Genomic DNA, 15,611 nt, shown 5'->3' with positions numbered 1-15,611 from the left:
CAAGCAATACACACGTGTCCACCTTCATGGAGTGTAGTTACTGTCCAAACTCGAAGGATCTCATTTGCAGCAATTCGAAGGGCGAAGAGTTCGAACTCAACAAGCTCGCAAGCAATCTCGATGGACGGCTTGTGTGCTGCTCACACGATGAAACACTGGTCTTAAGCGCGCAAGCTAAGTTGTGTATCAAGATCTAACTATGAACCAAGACTCTAGTTTGTTCTAAATTCGATCTCAAGCAACGCAAACTTCTCTTTAGTTGATATTTCTTCATGGATTATTCTGTGATTGACATTGCTTGACGAGCTTACACCAAGTCCCACTGATTGATCATTCAAGAGCCACAGAAGTCCAGCTCAAATGAAAATTACTTCCTCCCGAAGTTGACAGAGAAAAAAGAAAGAAGAAGAGATAATCTAACGTGAGGCTCTATTTACGCTTCTTAAAGGAGGTCTCCTCATTGTCCTCGCAAGCTTTGCTCTTGAAAAGGCTAGACGATTTATGGGTTTTGATCGAGTTTCTTGGCTATTGCGGCTTTGCATGTTGTTGGACCACAGTTTCGCGACTTCCAGACCGTACGACATTCACAATCTGTGCCACATTTATAATGTATCAGTGTGTTAAGGGGGTGTAGCTCAGATGGTAGAGCGATCGCTTTGCATGCGATAGGTAAGGGGATCGATGCCCCTCACCTCCAAAAAATCACAGTGCCGCTAGTTTTCTGTTACTTAGAAAAAGAAAACCTTACCTGGTTCTTGCAACTAATATAAAATCCATCACTGATCCCCATTGTTGCACTGATGATCTCAATAACCTGGCAAGTAACGAATCGCTCTCACGATTGCCGCCTGTCATATATTATACCATCACATATGTCCAAATTGTCATGCATTATATCATATACGTCCGTTGTTCCAATTTCTACGTTGTTTTCAATGGTCCACGGCCGAAGCTGTGCTTCCTTTTTCTTTTGTTTCTCTCTCTTTTTTTCTTTTTCTAGAAACAATCTTTTTCTTCTTTCCTACGTTGTTTTCGATTATCCATGGTCGACTCTAGTAATTGAAACGAAGATTCCGGTGCTTCTTTCTTTTTCTTTCTCTAGTTATTGGCATAATTTCTTGTTTCTCTTGGGGGGGCGGGGATTTGCTTCTAATTTGCGTTGTTTCTATGACATTTGTCAAGAGCCTTGCGGCGGCTGGCTTGAGACTTGCAGCATTATCGGCTATGTGGACGAATTTGCCACCATGATAACGAGCTGCGCACGATGCTCGACTCCAGCTTCATGGCTGCTCGTTGCATCCCAAGAATCGACCCAATCTCGGGCGACCTCGTATGTCACAATTTGAAGGCGAATTGTTCGATCTCAACAAGTTCGCAAGAAAGCTCAATGGAGAAGTTGTGTGCTGCCCACACGATGAAACAATGGTCTAAGCGCGCAAGCTAAGGTGTGGATCAAGATCTGACTGTGAACCGAGTCTAGTTTGTTCTAGATTCGATGCAAGCAACACAAAGGCATGGCCCTCTCCTTGATCCTTGTCGAAAACTCTCTTTGCTGCCTGAACTCCAAGTGATGAGCTACTAGAACTAGAGCTAAGCAAGCATGTCCATTCTAGAACATCAGGCTCGTAAGGCATGTTATTGACAAGATCCACAGCGTCTAAAACGTGCCCCGATCGGCCCAGCAAATCCACCAGGCAGCAAAAGTGCTGCTTGGAGGGCTTGAGCTTGTAATCGCCCACCATGCTCAAGCTCAAGGATCGAGCAGCATAGAGTTTCCCGGCTCGGCTGCAAGCAATAAGAATCGAAGTGAAGCACCCCTCATCCGCAGTGTAGATAGCCCTCAACTCATCAAAGATTTGACACGCATCGTTGTAGTACCCCTTCTCAGCGTAGCAATTCAGGAGCGTTCCCCAGGAAACCAAGTCCTTTTCCGGCATCTTCACAAACAGTCTGTCAACAAAATCAAGGTGCCCGTTTCTGGCATATGCAGCAAGCAGTGCATTCCACGTTGCCAAATCTTTTTCTCGAGAATTCTCAAAAACACAAAGACCCTGGTGTACGTAACCATTTAATGCGTATGCACACAGCATAGAATTCCAGGAAGCTAGTGTGTGGTACGGCGCATTGTCGTACATTTCTTTTGCATGGTCGACATGCCCCGCCTGGGCATATGCTGCCAGCATTGCGTTCCACGAGAACAAATCCCTCTCTCTCATTCGGTCTAGCATGACTTTCGCTGTTTCGAGCTGCCCGTTTTGAGCATATGCCACCAGCATCGCACTGCATGCAACGTGATTGTGGCGTGGCATACTTTCAAACATTCGCTGGGCATCTACGAGATACCCGCTCTGGGCATATGCCACGAGCATACACGTCCACGAAACCAGGTCTCTCTGGGGCATATCCTCAAAGCATCTGCGAGCTTTGGAAAATTTCCCATTCTCGGCATATGCTGCTAGAAGCAAAGTCCAGGAGACTATGTTCTTCAGTGGCATCGCTTGGAATATTTCAAGAGCGCCTTTTAGATTCCCTCCGTGAGCAAAAGCCGAGAGTAGAGTGTTCCAGGAGATTAAATCCCGCTCTGGCATTGCCGTGAAAAACGAATCAAGAGATTCCAAATGCCCGTTCTGGGCATATGCTGCCATCAGGGCATTCCACGTCACAAGGCTTCTGTAATGCATGCCGTCAAAGACTTCTTTGGCAGCCTCCACGTCACCGTGGTTCCCGTGCGCCGCCAGCAGTGACGTCCACGTCACTATGTCGTGCTCGGGCATTGATTCTAGGATCTTTCTAGCCCGATCTATTTGCCCCTGTTGGGCAAATGCCGCGACAATCGTGTTAAACGCGACCAAATCGTGCTGCGGCATTGAAAAGAATACCTCTAGAGCTCGATCCAAATCGCCCTCTTTGGAGAACGCATCGAGCATCACGCTCCACGATATCAAATTTTTCTCTGGCATGATCCGGAAGAGCTTCTTCGCCTCTTCAAAATGCCCAAGACGGGCAAATGCTGAAAGCATCGCATTCCATGCTGCAAGATCCCTCTCCGGCATCGCATCAAACAGCGCCCTGGCCTCGTCCAACTCGCCGTTGCGCGCGTACACGCACTGCATCGCGACCCACGCGAAGGAATCCCTGCGAGAGCCCGGGATGGCGTCGAAAATCGCCCGGGCCTTCCTCACGCTCCCGCATTTGCCATACATCTCGATCAGCTTCGTGACGATCAGGGCGTCGTCGCTGGCAAAGATCTTCTCCGCCAGCGAGTGGATCCTCGCCGCTTCGGACAACGTTTTGCACGATTGGATCGCTTGGATCCACTGGCGGCGGCTCCATGAGCTGGAAAGTCCAGTCCACGAGCTGGACATTCTGATCCGGAAACATGCTTACTAGACGGGAAAGCTCCAGGGCCGGTCGCAATCAGTGACGAACCGGCCGCAGCCCGTAAAAGCGGAAAGCCTTATCCACATGTAACCGGCTCCAGCCGGTGGCAAAAACAAATACCCGGACGTCCCGAAAGAACAAGGAGGAGGCAGGGCAACACCGTTAGTTGAGCTCTCTTATTTCATCCAGATTTTTGAATCAAACATCTTTTTTGGCGCCGATCGCTCGATCCTCGAACTTTTCTTGGTAGAATCATGGCGCTGGCTACTGTTCGACCGTCCTCTTGCTCTTGGCTCGCATGCGGCGCTGGATCAAGATCATCGATTTCAGGGTTTGCGTCGGCATCCCTCGGAGGATCTTTAAGAGGAGGCGATCTCTCTCTGGAATGCTCCAGCAGCGGCAGAGCGGCGAGCAATCGCATGCCAGTAGTGGCCGTGCGCAGCGCTTACGGATCATCATCGAGCATGTCTTCTTGGCAGAACAGGTAAATCGGTAAATTGGTCGCGCCCGCTTGAGAAGCTCGTGTTCTTCTTTCTTTTGCAAGATTTCGAGCGTTTAGGAGCAGCAGCACCGAATCGGCCGTGAGCAGCGTTCCTGTGCAAGTCGCTCATGATCTTCTCAAAGCTGGGCACCATTACCTCGACGTCAGGTATGATCTCTTTAGATCAATCGTCCTAGTTCTTACTCATGATCTATCATTTTATGATCTTCCAGAACTCCAGAAGAGTTCGCGGCCGGCCATGTCGAGGGTGCTGTCAATATTCCATTCATGTACAAATCTGGAACAGGTCTAGTAGAGCTCTCTCTTTTTTCACAGTGCTCGCTCACTCACAGCCTCTTCTTTGTAGGCATGATCACCAACTTAGACTTTGTCCCAGAAGTGTCAACACGATTCAACAAAGAGGACGAGATTGTAGTGGTATGATTGTGCGAAGACAAAAGTTTGATACCAATGCAAACTCTCTGTTTCGTGTTCTTTGACAGGGTTGCCAGAGTGGTCGAAGATCAATGGCTGCGGCCACGGAACTTCTTGCTTCGGTATCTCCCTCAGCCTTCGTGAGCTTGTCGTTTCTCTTTGTTTTTTTCTCTTCTAGTTGTTTTCAAGGGAGAGAGGCTTACGTGTGGATCATGACAGGGATTCACTGGAGTCACGGACATGGGTGGCGGCTACGGTGCTTGGATCCAAAGCAATCTCCCCGTCCGCAAATAAACTCCAAGTAAACAGTGATTGATTAGGGAGATCTCTGAACTTGTCGACGATCCTTGTGTATCTAGTCTCAAGCTCCACGAGAAACGCGCATGCCCCCGCGGGTTTCTTGTGAAGATAAGTCTGCTCATCCTCCCTCCTGGAGATTGTGATGGTGTTGTAGTGATCGAGATCATCGAGAGAGAGAGAGAGAGAGCGAGAGAGAAGAAGATGGCGATCGCTGGGAAGAGCTTCTCGATCTTGGTTTTGGTGATGGCTTTGATGCTCTTGGTGGTGGTGAAAGGTGTGGTGGGCGAATGCGAGGACCGAGCAAAGATCCAGGACAAGGTGTCGCCGTGCATTAGCGCCGGGACGCTGATGAATTCGCCCAGCGCTGCGTGTTGTGCGAGGGTCAAGGAGCTCAGCCTGGATTGCTTCTGTAGCCTCCTCCAAGGAACTCTCAGCTTGTCCGACTTTGATGCTTATGTTAACACTTGCGCTCTCAACGTTCCTGGAGGATTCTCATGCAGCTAAAAGATTGTGTATTTTATTCTACAAATTAAGTTTTCTAGAGATAATAATAATAAAAAAAAACGTGAATAAGTTTTCTAGAGATAATAATAAATAAAAATAAGAAACTTAAGAATAGGGGCATTGCGAGAATCGAACTCGCGACCTCTCGCACCCAAAGCGAGAATCATACCACTAGACCAAATGCCCAATCGCTGATAAAAAGGTGAATTTACTATTCTTCACCGGTTTGATTGATTTTGGTGTTAAAAAAAGTAAGGATTTGAACCCGCGCGGGAAGAGCCCTAATTACGCGCTAATCCCTGTTACGCACTAATAAGGATCTCGCTTCCAAAGAGTCTCTCTTTCATACATTGTTTTGGCGGCGACGGTCGATAGGGTTTGAGCAGCTCGCCGCGGAAAGATGCCTGGCGTCGACAAGAATCCCTTTGAGGACGACGATGGAGGAGGCGCCAATCCCTTTGCGTTCGCGGTGAGTGTCGCGCGCGCTCGAGCTTCGCTCGGGATCTTTCGAGCTCTTCTTTTGCTTCTTAGCCTCCGCCGCCGCGATCTTGCGGCCACTCCGGCGATGCATGTCACGGATTTGACTGGCATTGTGTTCTTTTTGCTGAAATCCCTGTGTTTTTCGTTCCAGCAGGCTGGCCCCAGGCTGCCGACGCTCGCCGCGGAGAGATTCACCTCTTCTCGCGACGCGACCGACGAAATACCTCTTTCCGATCGCTCGGTAAGCCGCCCTACGTGCAAAAGATTCGAGCTTTGGCCGTGTGTCGTCGTGGCAGGAGTCGATCCGGAAGAAAGAACGGGAGCTCAAAGAGAAGGAAGAACAGCTGACCAGGCGTGAGCAAGTAAGTAGCCCCCTGTTGGAATGTTTTTCTTCCCTCCCTTAAAGAGAAATGCTTACTTTGTTTCAGGAGCTGCGAAAGCTGGAAGCACAAGCTGCGCGAGGTAAGCTGTCCAGATTTATTATGTCTTCGATGATAAACAAGTTTATGCAGCTGGAATCTTTCTAGAGGAGAAGAACTGGCCTCCCTTTTTCCCGATCATCCGCCATGACATTCGTCGCGACATTCCATTGCATCTTCAACGCCTACAGTACATGGCTTTCGCGAGCTGGCTCGGTTCGTTTTTGTTTTTGCTTCTTTCGAAAGCCTGTGCTTTACGAACTTCTCTCTCTCTCTCTCTCTCTCTCTCGTACAGGCTTCGTGTTGTGCCTCGCGTGGAATTTCATCGCTGTCTCGGGAGCTTGGGCTCACAAAGCCGTCAGCTCCTCCTACGGTATATCACAATCTTGCTGTTATCATCGGTTGTTTCTTTCTTGCTGTGCTAAAGTCAAGGTGCCGCAGGTGTCCAAATCTGGTTCCTCGCGATCATTTACATGCTAGCTGGAATTCCCGGATCGTATGGACTGTGGTATCGACCTCTGTACAAAGCAATGAGGTATTGTGTGTCACTCTCACGGGACGTTTCTTCAGCTCGTTTGCTTTTCCAGGAGCGACAGTGGCCTGCGGTTTGGATGGTTCTTCCTCTGCTATCTGGTACACAACGATTTCCATATCAAAGTTTCTTTCGAAAGATATGAGTGCTAAGACCCAGCTCTACAGGTCCACATTTGCTTTTGCATCGTCGCGTCAATTGGACCCCCTATCGTCTTCAAGGGGAAGTCCCTTGCGTGAGTTATCACTGTCCGGTTATCCCGTTGATTCACGAATGACTCGTTTTTACAGGGGTATCTTGCCAGCGCTGCAAGTGTTTAGCAACACGGTTGGAGTCGGGGTAAAAAATCTGTTCCTTGGAAACGCAAACTCTTTCTCTTGCCAACTCGCTAATTGATACCTTCATGTTCCAGATCCTCTATCTCGTCGGCTTTGCTCTCTTCTGCTTGGAAACGTTGCTGTGCATCTGGGTACTCCAGGTAAAACCGAAAAAAAAGAGCAAGATTGATCCTGGTTAAATCGCTCGTGAGTTCTTCTTTGAATCATGCAGCAAGTGTACCGCTACTTCCGAAACAGCGGAGCGGCGGCGGAGTCCAAGAGGCAATCCGGCGGAGCTTAAAAACTGCTCGTTCACTTCTTTGTCAGTTTTGCAGAATGTCAAGGTATCGTTTGCGATTTTTATCATCGCGTTATCAGAGTGGCGCAGCGGAAGCGTGGTGGGCCCATAACCCACAGGTCCCAGGATCGAAACCTGGCTCTGATACTCTAGCTCAGAGATCAAGCTTCCCCCTTTTTCCTTGTTCTCGGAGCTGACTGCTGACTTTCAAACCTTTTTTTTTTCTTTGTTTGACTGATCTTTTTTGTATTCGTTTTGATTTTTGTTGTGTGCATCGTTGGGCTGGCTGACTTTCTTTTTTCATGTTCTCTCTAAACCACTGTTTAATTTTCTGCTGGCACCTCTGAAGAAATCATGCCATTTCCAAATTATAGAAGCTTGAAACATTTACCTTTATAGCTAACTGGTGGTGCGATGTGCCAATAAATAATTGATAAAGGATTTGTGGCACGAAGACTCCTATCCGTACAACCACCAAGGACTGTGTTTTTAGAACTTTGAGGCATTTGAAGCCAAGAGCCGCGAGAACCAACCAAAGTTCCACCATTGCAGGACAACGATTTGGGGGATCTATTTGATTGTCGGTGCAAAGAATCTCTGTCCCTCCGAAAGCCACGAGGTGATCCAGCCAAGTTATGAGCGCAGTGTTATATATATGTTGCTGGCAAAAAATTCTCTCCATAATATATGGATCTCTAATGTAAATTCAGTACTAGCAAACATAATATGCGATTCCCACTGGCAAAGCTTTTGTACGGTGTGATATCACGGTTTGAAGAATCTGTACCGATCGCGATCGCGTATTAATTTACAGCCCCACTTCCTCAAATTGAGGGGGAGAATTGCACCAAATCGCTAGAAATGCTATAGCTTCTCTGTCTCTCTCTCTTTTCTATGCTAGAAACTTTTGCTAATAAGCTGGTTTATAGCGTAGTGGTGTCCCTTCTTTGTCTCCCCCTGGCATGGTATATAAGTACGTCTCTTGTCACACAACCTATGATCCAAGCTCGCTACAAGCTTAAGCGCAATTGATCAAACTCCACTCCATTTCTCGTGTGTTTTTCTTGCCAATCCATTCATCGAATCGTGAGTACAGCAGTTCAATCTCCTGTAAGATCTTGGCTCCTAGTTTCTTAAGAAGACGCATTTATATGGTGTTGGGCTCATATAGATTGTCCTCTCTCCAATCTTGGTTGGTTTTGATAGTCTTATATAGTACCAGCAAAGACATACTAAACTCACTTGTACACACTTTGGGTGTGAGCGTGCGTGTGAGTGTGTGTGTCTGTGTGTTTGTTTGTGAGAGAGGGTTTGAGAGGTGTGTTCTTGCATTGCATGTTTGTGTCATGCTAGTTTCCATCTCTCTCACTCGTTTGTTCGCTCGCTTCGAAGAATTTTCAACTTCTTCTTCCATCTTTTGGGCTGGAAATGATTGTTTGCATCCAGTACAGCCGCGGGGGATCCTACTGAAACTCCTGCTCGAAGTTTTTCTCTCTTCTATAACGCCCAAACACAAACCCGGGCAGTTCTCTCATACTTTTCCATTTTCTTCTGTGAATCCCGGGAAGAAGGAATCCTTGCTGCTCTGCTTCGCTGCCAATGCGGTTGAAAGAAAGATGCTAGCACCAGCGGCAGTGGTAGCAGTAGTAGCAAGGATCTCTCTTATCCTCCTCCAAAGCTCGCAGTCTTGAGAACTTGTTTGCTCCTCGTAGCCATTATAGAGTTTCTCGTCGAAAAGCTTACGATTTTTCGAGTGTTTTGTTTCTTGGCGATGCCAGATCGATCGATCGGAATGGCCGCAGCAGCAGCAGCAGCAGCAGCAGCGGTGGAGGAGAAGAAGTTTAGCAGCGATGAATTCGTGGAGCCCGATGACTTGGTTTCGAACAATGCCACCGACGTGTGGAACAGACCGTCGAGGAAATCGACAAGCGGGAACTGGAAAGCCTGTTGGCTCATCTTCGGTAAGCAAATGTCCCACTCACCTTTTGCGACAAACGGAATAACACTCGCTTCTCATGCTGCTGCGATATCTATACTCCTCTTTCTTGATCATCTCCATCTTTCTTCTAATACTTTTCTCTTTATCTTCCCCTCCCTGTTCCTGATGGAACTGTGTGTCTCTGTGAACGATCACCAGGTTGCGAGGTGTGTGAGCGAGTTGCGTACTACGCCATCTCTTCCAACTTGGCCAACTATCTCTTTCAGCAGCTCCACGAGAATCGAGCAGACGCTGCCACCAACGTGAACAATTGGAGCGGAACTCTCTTCCTGACGCCACTCCTGGGAGCGTTTCTCGGCGACGCTTTCCTCGGCCGATACCTCACCCTGTCCATCTTCCTCTGCATCTATCTCATGGTAAAGCTCCCAAGTTCCAAAATGCCATCCTTGTCTCTCTGTTCCTTCCACCTTTCTAGATTCCATTGTGAACTTTTGGGTATCTTGATGATTCATCCTCCTCGCAGGCTCTGGTTCTCGTCACCATGTCCGTCAGCGTCCCGGGCATCAAGGCCGAGCAAAACCAGCCCGTGAGCTCCATCCAGTCGGGATTCTTCTACTTTGCGCTCTATCTCATGGCGCTGGGCGCCGGCGGGATCAAACCCAACGTCACCTCCTTCGCGGGGGACCAATTCGACGAGGAAGACCCGCAGGAATCTAAGCGCAAAATGTCCTTCCTCAACTGGTGGTTCGTGAGCATCAGCTCGGGGAACTTGTTCTCGGTCAGTGTCCTCGTCTACATCCAGGTGACTTACGGATGGACGTGGGGATGGGGCGGCGCCGCTGCTGTCGTCGCCCTCGCCACCCTCCTCTTCTTCTCCGGGAGATCAAACTATCGCACCCAAAAGCCCGCTGGGAGTCCCTTCACCCGCGTCGCCCAGGTCCTGGTGGCGGCCACCAGGAAGTGGAATGTGAGCGTTCCAGACGACGATGAGAAGCTGTACGAGCTGAGCGACAAGGAGGCGCAGTTCCCACACATCCGGAAGCTCCCCAGGAGCAAAGAATTCACGTAAGTAAACTTCTAGCTCTAGCTGCGAAGAACAATCTTAGCTTACTTCGATTGATCGCGAGCAGATTCCTGGAGAAGGCGGCGGTGGTGAGCGAGAAGGATCTGCAGAGCAAGGAAGTGAAGCCGTGGAGCCTGTGCCCAGTGACCCAAGTCGAGGAAGTGAAGCTCCTGGTGCGAGTGATGCCCATCTGGTTCACGAACCTCATCTTTAGCAGCGTCTTCGCCCAGGTGGGCACCTTCTTCCTCAACCAGGGCGACACCATGGAGCGGCATTTGGGGCGATTCCAGATCCCTGCCGCCTCCTTCCCACTCTTCATCACCCTCACCATTTGTATCATCCTGCCGCTCTACGACCGCTACTTCGTGCCATTCGCGCGCCGGATCACGGGCAACGAGCGCGGGATCACGATGCTCCAGCGCATCGGGATCGGGCAGGTCATCTCCACCGTCTCCATCGCCATCGCCGCGCTGGTGGAGATGAAGCGCTTGCGAGTGGCTAGGCAACACGGGCTGTTGGATCGCCCCCAGACGACGGTCCCGATGAGCGCATTCTGGCTCTTGCCCCAGTACGCGCTCACGGGAGTTTGCGAGGTTTTCATCTCCGTCGGCCAGAACGAGTTCTTCTACGATCAAGCCCCGGATTCCATGCGAAGCATTGGAGCCGCGCTCTATCTCAGCACCATCTCCATCGGGAGCTTCATTAGCAGCTTGCTCGTGGAGATGGTGGTCAAGTTTACAAGTACAAAAGGTGGCGGGGTTGACAGCAACTGGATCAATGACAATCTCAACAGGGCTCACATTGATTACTTCTACTGGCTGCTCACCCTTCTCAGCATCATCAATCTTGGAATCTATGTTCTGTGCGCCAGGTGGTATACTTACAAGAATGTGGGAGATATTGGAATTGGATCATCAATCGGTCCCGATATCACTGGCACTACCACCATGGCTCTCGCAAGACAAAGCTCATTGGAATCTCAGTAACAAGAGTGAAAAAAACCAGATAGTTCTTGTTATATCTTATAAATCACCTCTTTTTTCCAAAGTCATTGCAATTCTACTCAAGCATTAGTTACCAAGACTTCTCAGAAGCACATGTATACACCATAGTAATGTCCGGTCGAAAGTTTCAAAGTTTCGAAGACACGTCACAAGCTAGTGAATAGAAGTCCATAGTCTTTTTTTTTATTGACTTTTATACTTTCATGCTATTTATCAGATCAAAATAATTGATTCTTCGTCCCACAATTTAGGACGGGCGGCTTCCAGCCTGAGTGCTGTAACAACTTTGCGCTTTTATATATGCTCTACACTGTTGGATGTGGAAGACGTGGAATAAGAGCTCTTCACATACAACGTATCACATCAGCATATTTCATATGATTCAATAAGTTGAGAGGAGCTTCCAATTCAACCATCATGGAACCAGAACAACATTGTGCTATCATTTGAGATTCTTGTACATAATAATTCAAGCTTGGGCTTTCTTTGTTCGCTGCTCGAGCAGAAAGGCTGAGTGATACTATAAATAACACTTTTGGCTAGAAGAGGAAGTAGTTTGTGGCAAGTGGGAGTTTTTCCGCTGGGGAGCATACCAGTGGAATGTTATCGGCAGTGACCTCATAGCTCTCCGGGTCCACTTCGATGCAAGGCGTCTCGCTGTTGAGTTTCATGTCCGCTTTGCTTAGATTCCTTACGTTTTTCACTGCTTCGATCCTTTTAGTGAGGCCATAAGCTTGGCCTACATTCAAGTCTTTAGCAGCCTAAAAGAGAGACAAAAGAAAACTTAGAATATAATAGACACAGAGAGGAAAAATGTGTGATATGATGCTTACTTTGCTCACAAATGCAATGGAAGACGAGCTAGCAGCTTTGCCACACGCTGCAAACATTGGTCTCATTATAACCTGTATCATTAATGATCAAAGGTTAATGTAAGAAAGAAAACAAAACAAAACAAAAACTATCCACGAACGAAGGAAGGACTTTTTACCGGTTCTGGAGTTGGGATGCTGGCATTGGCATCTCCCATTTGCGCCCAAGCAACGTCGCCACCTTTAATAACGAGCTCCGGTTTAGCTCCGAAAAAGCCAGGCTTCCATAGCACCAAGTCTGCGAGCTTTCCAACCTGGTAAAAATCACTTTTTTATAATTCATCGAAGAGGAACATAAGATCACAGACCTCGATGGAGCCAACAATGTGAGACACACCGTGTGCCACTGCGGGATTGATGGTGTATTTCGCGATGAAACGTCTCACTCGGAAGTTGTCGTTGTTGTTTTCACGATCTTCCGGCAAAGGCCCCCTTTGCAGCTTCATCTTATGCGCAGTCTGCCACGATCGAGTGATCACCTAGTCGTGTACAAACCGGAAAGAACAAAAACAAAACAAAAGTGAAAAAAGGAGAAGAGAAGAAGTTTGCGAGAACGAGTAACTTACCTCGCCTATTCTTCCCATGGCTTGAGAGTCCGAAGACATCATACTGATAGCTCCCATGTCGTGGAGAATATCTTCCGCGGCAATGGTCTCGTTTCGAATCCGGGACTCCGCGAATGCTACGTCTTCCGGAATGTTTCTATTCAGGTGATGGCAGACAATCTATCAGACAAGAAATCCCGGTTAGAAGCTCTGGAAACCGATTTTTTTTTCCTCCTACCAGCATATCCAGATGCTCGTCGATCGTGTTCTTGGTGAAAGGCCTGGTCGGATTCGTGGACGATGGTAGAACGTTTGGAAGGCCACAAACTTTGATAATGTCGGGGGCATGGCCGCCTCCAGCGCCCTCACTAGTAGAAAGAGACACTTCCAGAGTTGGAAAAACAAGTGAAACGAAAAGAAAAGTTCTACCTGTGATAAGTGTGGATCGTCCGGTTTTTAAAGGCTGCTATGGAGTGCTCGACGCAGCCGGATTCGTTTAGAGTATCGGTGTGGATAGTCACCTGATAAGAAGTGAAACAAAGTGAAGAATAAAAAGAACTTCACAACTTCTTTCACGGTTGCGCAATACCTGGATATCAAACTTATCTGCGACGTCGAGGCAGCGATCAATCGCAGCTGGAGTAGTACCCCAATCCTCGTGTAGTTTCAGTCCTATAGCTCCAGCTCGAATTATATCGTCAAGCCCTTCGACTTTGGACGAGTTTCCCTGAGAAAAACTCGTTAGTAAACACTCTAGACAAGAAAATTTGATCGATTCGCTTGCCTTTCCTGTGAAGCCAAAGTTGATTGGAAAATCATCGGTGGAGCGTAGCATGAGCCGCATTTGATCGACAGCAGGGGTGCACGTCGTTGCACAAGTTCCGTGAGCTGGTCCGGTTCCACCTCCGATCAAAGTTGTCAATCCACTCGCAATGGCTTCAGTGGAAAGCTGGGGACAAATGAAATGGACGTGGGAATCGATGCCTCCGGCCGTGAGAATAAGTCCTTCGCCAGCCACAACTTCCGTATTTACCTGTGTTGTCGAGACAATAACTTAGTAGCGAGGAAGATGATGATAGAAGAACTTACTCCCACGATCATGTTGGACGATACCGCGTCCATCACGTCGGGATTTCCAGCCTTTCCAATCCCACAAATGTAACCATGCTTGATGCCTACGTCCGCTTTGTAGATTCCCGTGTAGTCGATCACCACAGCGTTTGTGATGACTGTGTCGAGCGTCTCGTCGGCCTTGTAGCCGGTTCCCTGTCCCATCCCATCGCGGATCACTTTGCCTCCTCCAAACTTGCACTCGTCCCCGTAGAAAGTGAAGTCTTTCTCGATCTGCGCATACAACTCGGTGTCGCCGAGTTTGATCTTGTCTCCCGTGGTTGGTCCAAAGATGTTTGTGTAAACTTCACGAGAGATTGGACAGGACGCATCTTCCACTGGCCTGAGGAGAAGAAAAAATTGACAAAAGGTCATCGACAACTAGGCTAGGAAAACGTAGAAAACAGCTTACAACGCATCGTTTTGTTGCTTGTGACCGAAATTCCGCAAGCTCAGCTCCTCCATGATCTTTGGAAGTCGAGACGAATCAACCGGACCCTCTGCGATACCGTTTCCTCCGCGGATAACGCTTTTTCCTCCAATGCTGACCAGTGCAACAGTCTTAGTTTCACCTGGCTGACGAAGAACACGCACAAAAAAAAACACTGACATGCTATTATCTACAGTGTCGAGAAAAAAAAGAAAAGAAAAGGAACCAAAAACGATAGAGAAGAAATGAAGACAAGCAACTCATTGTACCTCGAAACGGACAGCAGTCCCAGCGAGTATGTTGAGACGCATGCCGTAAGACTTTTCTCGATCGAAAACAAGGTACGGGTTTGTCTCGACAAAGTGATAGTGGCTACCGACCTGTGTACAACATCAAAGAGAGACTTTGATGATTTCTTGCGTGTTTCTGAAGCAACCTTACCTGTATAGGCCTGTCGGCAGTGTTGGAAACTGTGAGCTTGAGACCCTTTCGTCCAGCGTTGATGAAAATGTGTCCCGAAGCCAGAACCAGCATTCCTGGAGCTGGCTGCTCCTGAAACTCGGGGAAAACATCCACGCTTGGAACTGGAAAGATCTTCCAAAACTTCTGTTTCGAGGCGCTTCTTCCGGATCGAGTATAAGCACTTACCAGGCAGAAAAGAGCCATGGAGAGCTAATGCGAGGTCTCCATTCTCCTTGACAATGGGATGGTGCACAGTTACAAGTTTAGTCCCATCCGCAAATGTCCCTTCCACCTTCGTTTCATCCAAAAACCATAAAACCTTCGGGAAAAAAAAAGCAAAAAAATACCTGGACCATCTCCAGGAGGTGCCCCACTTCCGGAAGAACTTGCCTCCTGCAAAAAATCCCAGATCAATCCATGCAAAATATTATCAAAAGCTTACTTTCCCAAAAGCTGTCTTCCCAAATCCATGAGCTCGGCCACACTCTTATTCTCCCGGATGAACTCCAAAACCTGGTTTTCTTATCGATTTAATCCGCGAGAAAAGCTCCACATTAAACACATACCTGTGTGGCAATGAGAGCCACAGCCTCGGGGTAATTTAGAGGCAACCCACGGGCAAGTCTCTTTTGTGCCAAAAACCCAGCTTCATGGAGCAAGAGCTTGTCAATCTCTTTTGGTCCCAGCCTCATTTTTTCCACTCTTCACACTCGAGACCTAAACTAGGATTTTCTATCCAATAAGTCAAACCATGAATATGGTTAAAAAACTATTGTGCTTCAATCATCCAGAAGTTTTAACCTAAAATTCAAAACAGGAAGCATATCCTCTGGCAGGAAGGAATATCCGACCTCTTTAGCTAGCCCTAACCCCGCTTCCACCTAGAAAAAGCGTTTGACCTAACTAGTATAGGACACGTGGCGTGTGTGCTGCTGGCAATCGCAGTCATGATGTGACGTGCGTTGTCCCGTGGTGCTGTTTGACGGGACGTCACGGCCGTATCCTCTTTGCCAGAGACCTCGTCCCTGCGACGTGCATG

The 15,611-nt window shown here is 48.2% G+C and overlaps 5 protein-coding genes and 3 non-coding genes across 12 annotated transcripts; 5 read left to right on the top strand and 3 right to left on the bottom strand.

The window, feature by feature from the left end:
• The first annotated feature begins 624 nt into the window (after positions 1–624).
• TRNAA-UGC lies at positions 625–697 on the top strand. Its single transcript has one exon. It is a non-coding gene; the product is annotated as a tRNA-Ala (tRNA).
• Positions 698–1,427: 730 nt separating this feature from the next.
• LOC112346494 (pentatricopeptide repeat-containing protein At4g02750-like) lies at positions 1,428–3,365 on the bottom strand. Its single transcript, XM_024675538.1, has one exon. The coding sequence runs from the start codon at positions 3,363–3,365 to the stop codon at positions 1,428–1,430; it is 1,938 nt and encodes a 645-aa protein (XP_024531306.1).
• Positions 3,366–3,535: 170 nt separating this feature from the next.
• Positions 3,536–4,716, top strand: LOC9641296 (thiosulfate sulfurtransferase 16, chloroplastic). The gene is made up of 6 exons (XM_002970858.2): positions 3,536–3,865; positions 3,926–4,030; positions 4,096–4,169; positions 4,230–4,300; positions 4,366–4,419; positions 4,517–4,716. Exons 1-6 carry the CDS (start codon positions 3,636–3,638, stop codon positions 4,589–4,591), a joined length of 609 nt encoding a protein of 202 aa, XP_002970904.2. The 5' UTR covers positions 3,536–3,635; the 3' UTR covers positions 4,592–4,716.
• Positions 4,717–5,215: 499 nt separating this feature from the next.
• On the bottom strand, positions 5,216–5,287 carry TRNAP-UGG. Its single transcript has one exon. It is a non-coding gene; the product is annotated as a tRNA-Pro (tRNA).
• Positions 5,288–5,487: 200 nt separating this feature from the next.
• On the top strand, positions 5,488–7,210 carry LOC9641295 (secretory carrier-associated membrane protein 2). The gene is made up of 12 exons (XM_002970857.2): positions 5,488–5,570; positions 5,733–5,822; positions 5,878–5,943; positions 6,010–6,043; positions 6,094–6,216; positions 6,296–6,373; positions 6,442–6,535; positions 6,588–6,633; positions 6,700–6,767; positions 6,823–6,871; positions 6,945–7,010; positions 7,082–7,210. The coding sequence occupies exons 1-12, from the start codon at positions 5,502–5,504 to the stop codon at positions 7,148–7,150; spliced, it is 852 nt and encodes a 283-aa protein (XP_002970903.1). The 5' UTR covers positions 5,488–5,501; the 3' UTR covers positions 7,151–7,210.
• Positions 7,211–7,222: 12 nt separating this feature from the next.
• TRNAM-CAU lies at positions 7,223–7,294 on the top strand. The gene has a single exon. It is a non-coding gene; the product is annotated as a tRNA-Met (tRNA).
• Positions 7,295–8,170: 876 nt separating this feature from the next.
• LOC9633174 (protein NRT1/ PTR FAMILY 8.2) lies at positions 8,171–11,196 on the top strand. Of its 2 annotated transcripts, XM_024675757.1 has the most exons (5): positions 8,171–8,257; positions 8,926–9,108; positions 9,285–9,502; positions 9,610–10,151; positions 10,217–11,196. In XM_024675757.1, exons 2-5 carry the CDS (start codon positions 8,940–8,942, stop codon positions 11,133–11,135), a joined length of 1,848 nt encoding a protein of 615 aa, XP_024531525.1. In that variant the 5' UTR covers positions 8,171–8,257; positions 8,926–8,939; the 3' UTR covers positions 11,136–11,196. The 2 variants fall into 2 exon arrangements, with proteins under 2 accessions (XP_024531525.1, XP_024531524.1); XM_024675756.1 differs by lacking the exon at positions 8,171–8,257 and having other exon boundaries at positions 8,559–9,108.
• Positions 11,197–11,573: 377 nt separating this feature from the next.
• Positions 11,574–15,281, bottom strand: LOC9641294 (urease). Of its 4 annotated transcripts, XM_024675716.1 has the most exons (17): positions 15,139–15,281; positions 15,015–15,085; positions 14,920–14,965; positions 14,759–14,864; positions 14,552–14,694; positions 14,380–14,490; positions 14,093–14,256; positions 13,660–14,023; positions 13,355–13,603; positions 13,160–13,297; positions 13,000–13,091; positions 12,809–12,938; positions 12,592–12,750; positions 12,334–12,504; positions 12,145–12,279; positions 11,987–12,058; positions 11,574–11,914 (listed from the first exon to the last, which is right to left on the bottom strand). In XM_024675716.1, the coding sequence occupies exons 1-17, from the start codon at positions 15,262–15,264 to the stop codon at positions 11,693–11,695; spliced, it is 2,499 nt and encodes an 832-aa protein (XP_024531484.1). In that variant the 5' UTR covers positions 15,265–15,281; the 3' UTR covers positions 11,574–11,692. The 4 variants fall into 4 exon arrangements, with proteins under 4 accessions (XP_024531484.1, XP_024531486.1, XP_024531485.1 ...); XM_024675718.1 differs by lacking the exons at positions 14,920–14,965; positions 15,015–15,085; positions 15,139–15,281 and having other exon boundaries at positions 14,093–14,224; positions 14,759–14,858; XM_024675717.1 differs by lacking the exons at positions 14,920–14,965; positions 15,015–15,085; positions 15,139–15,281 and having other exon boundaries at positions 14,552–14,704; positions 14,759–14,823.
• Between the last annotated feature and the right edge of the window lie 330 nt (positions 15,282–15,611).

This window comes from Selaginella moellendorffii, unplaced genomic scaffold (assembly GCF_000143415.4).
Source record: "Selaginella moellendorffii unplaced genomic scaffold, v1.0 SELMOscaffold_15, whole genome shotgun sequence".
Classification (NCBI taxonomy): domain Eukaryota; kingdom Viridiplantae; phylum Streptophyta; class Lycopodiopsida; order Selaginellales; family Selaginellaceae; genus Selaginella; species Selaginella moellendorffii.
The sequence above is the reverse complement of the archived record's forward strand: the minus strand, read 5'-3'. Positions and strand labels throughout refer to the sequence as shown.

Excerpts from the sequence above, each read along its gene's own strand:
- LOC112346494 (XM_024675538.1), bottom strand. The coding sequence starts at position 3,365 with ATGTCCAGCTCGTGGACTGGACTTTCCAGCTCATGGAGCCGCCGCCAG.
- LOC9641296 (XM_002970858.2), top strand. The coding sequence starts at position 3,636 with ATGGCGCTGGCTACTGTTCGACCGTCCTCTTGCTCTTGGCTCGCATGC. Across the intron at positions 4,170-4,229 it reads CATGTACAAATCTGGAACAG|GCATGATCACCAACTTAGAC; the intron begins GTCTAGTAGAGC and ends TCTTCTTTGTAG. Across the intron at positions 4,420-4,516 it reads CCACGGAACTTCTTGCTTCG|GGATTCACTGGAGTCACGGA; the intron begins GTATCTCCCTCA and ends GGATCATGACAG.
- LOC9641295 (XM_002970857.2), top strand. The coding sequence starts at position 5,502 with ATGCCTGGCGTCGACAAGAATCCCTTTGAGGACGACGATGGAGGAGGC. Across the intron at positions 5,944-6,009 it reads AGCTGACCAGGCGTGAGCAA|GAGCTGCGAAAGCTGGAAGC; the intron begins GTAAGTAGCCCC and ends ACTTTGTTTCAG. Across the intron at positions 6,217-6,295 it reads GGCTTTCGCGAGCTGGCTCG|GCTTCGTGTTGTGCCTCGCG; the intron begins GTTCGTTTTTGT and ends TCTCTCGTACAG.
- LOC9633174 (XM_024675756.1), top strand. The coding sequence starts at position 8,919 with ATGCCAGATCGATCGATCGGAATGGCCGCAGCAGCAGCAGCAGCAGCA. Across the intron at positions 9,109-9,284 it reads AGCCTGTTGGCTCATCTTCG|GTTGCGAGGTGTGTGAGCGA; the intron begins GTAAGCAAATGT and ends AACGATCACCAG. Across the intron at positions 10,152-10,216 it reads CCCAGGAGCAAAGAATTCAC|ATTCCTGGAGAAGGCGGCGG; the intron begins GTAAGTAAACTT and ends GATCGCGAGCAG.
- LOC9641294 (XM_024675716.1), bottom strand. The coding sequence starts at position 15,264 with ATGAGGCTGGGACCAAAAGAGATTGACAAGCTCTTGCTCCATGAAGCT. Across the intron at positions 12,939-12,999 it reads ACGATCCACACTTATCACAG|TGAGGGCGCTGGAGGCGGCC; the intron begins GTAGAACTTTTC and ends TCTTTCTACTAG. Across the intron at positions 12,751-12,808 it reads ACGAGCATCTGGATATGCTG|ATTGTCTGCCATCACCTGAA; the intron begins GTAGGAGGAAAA and ends CTTGTCTGATAG.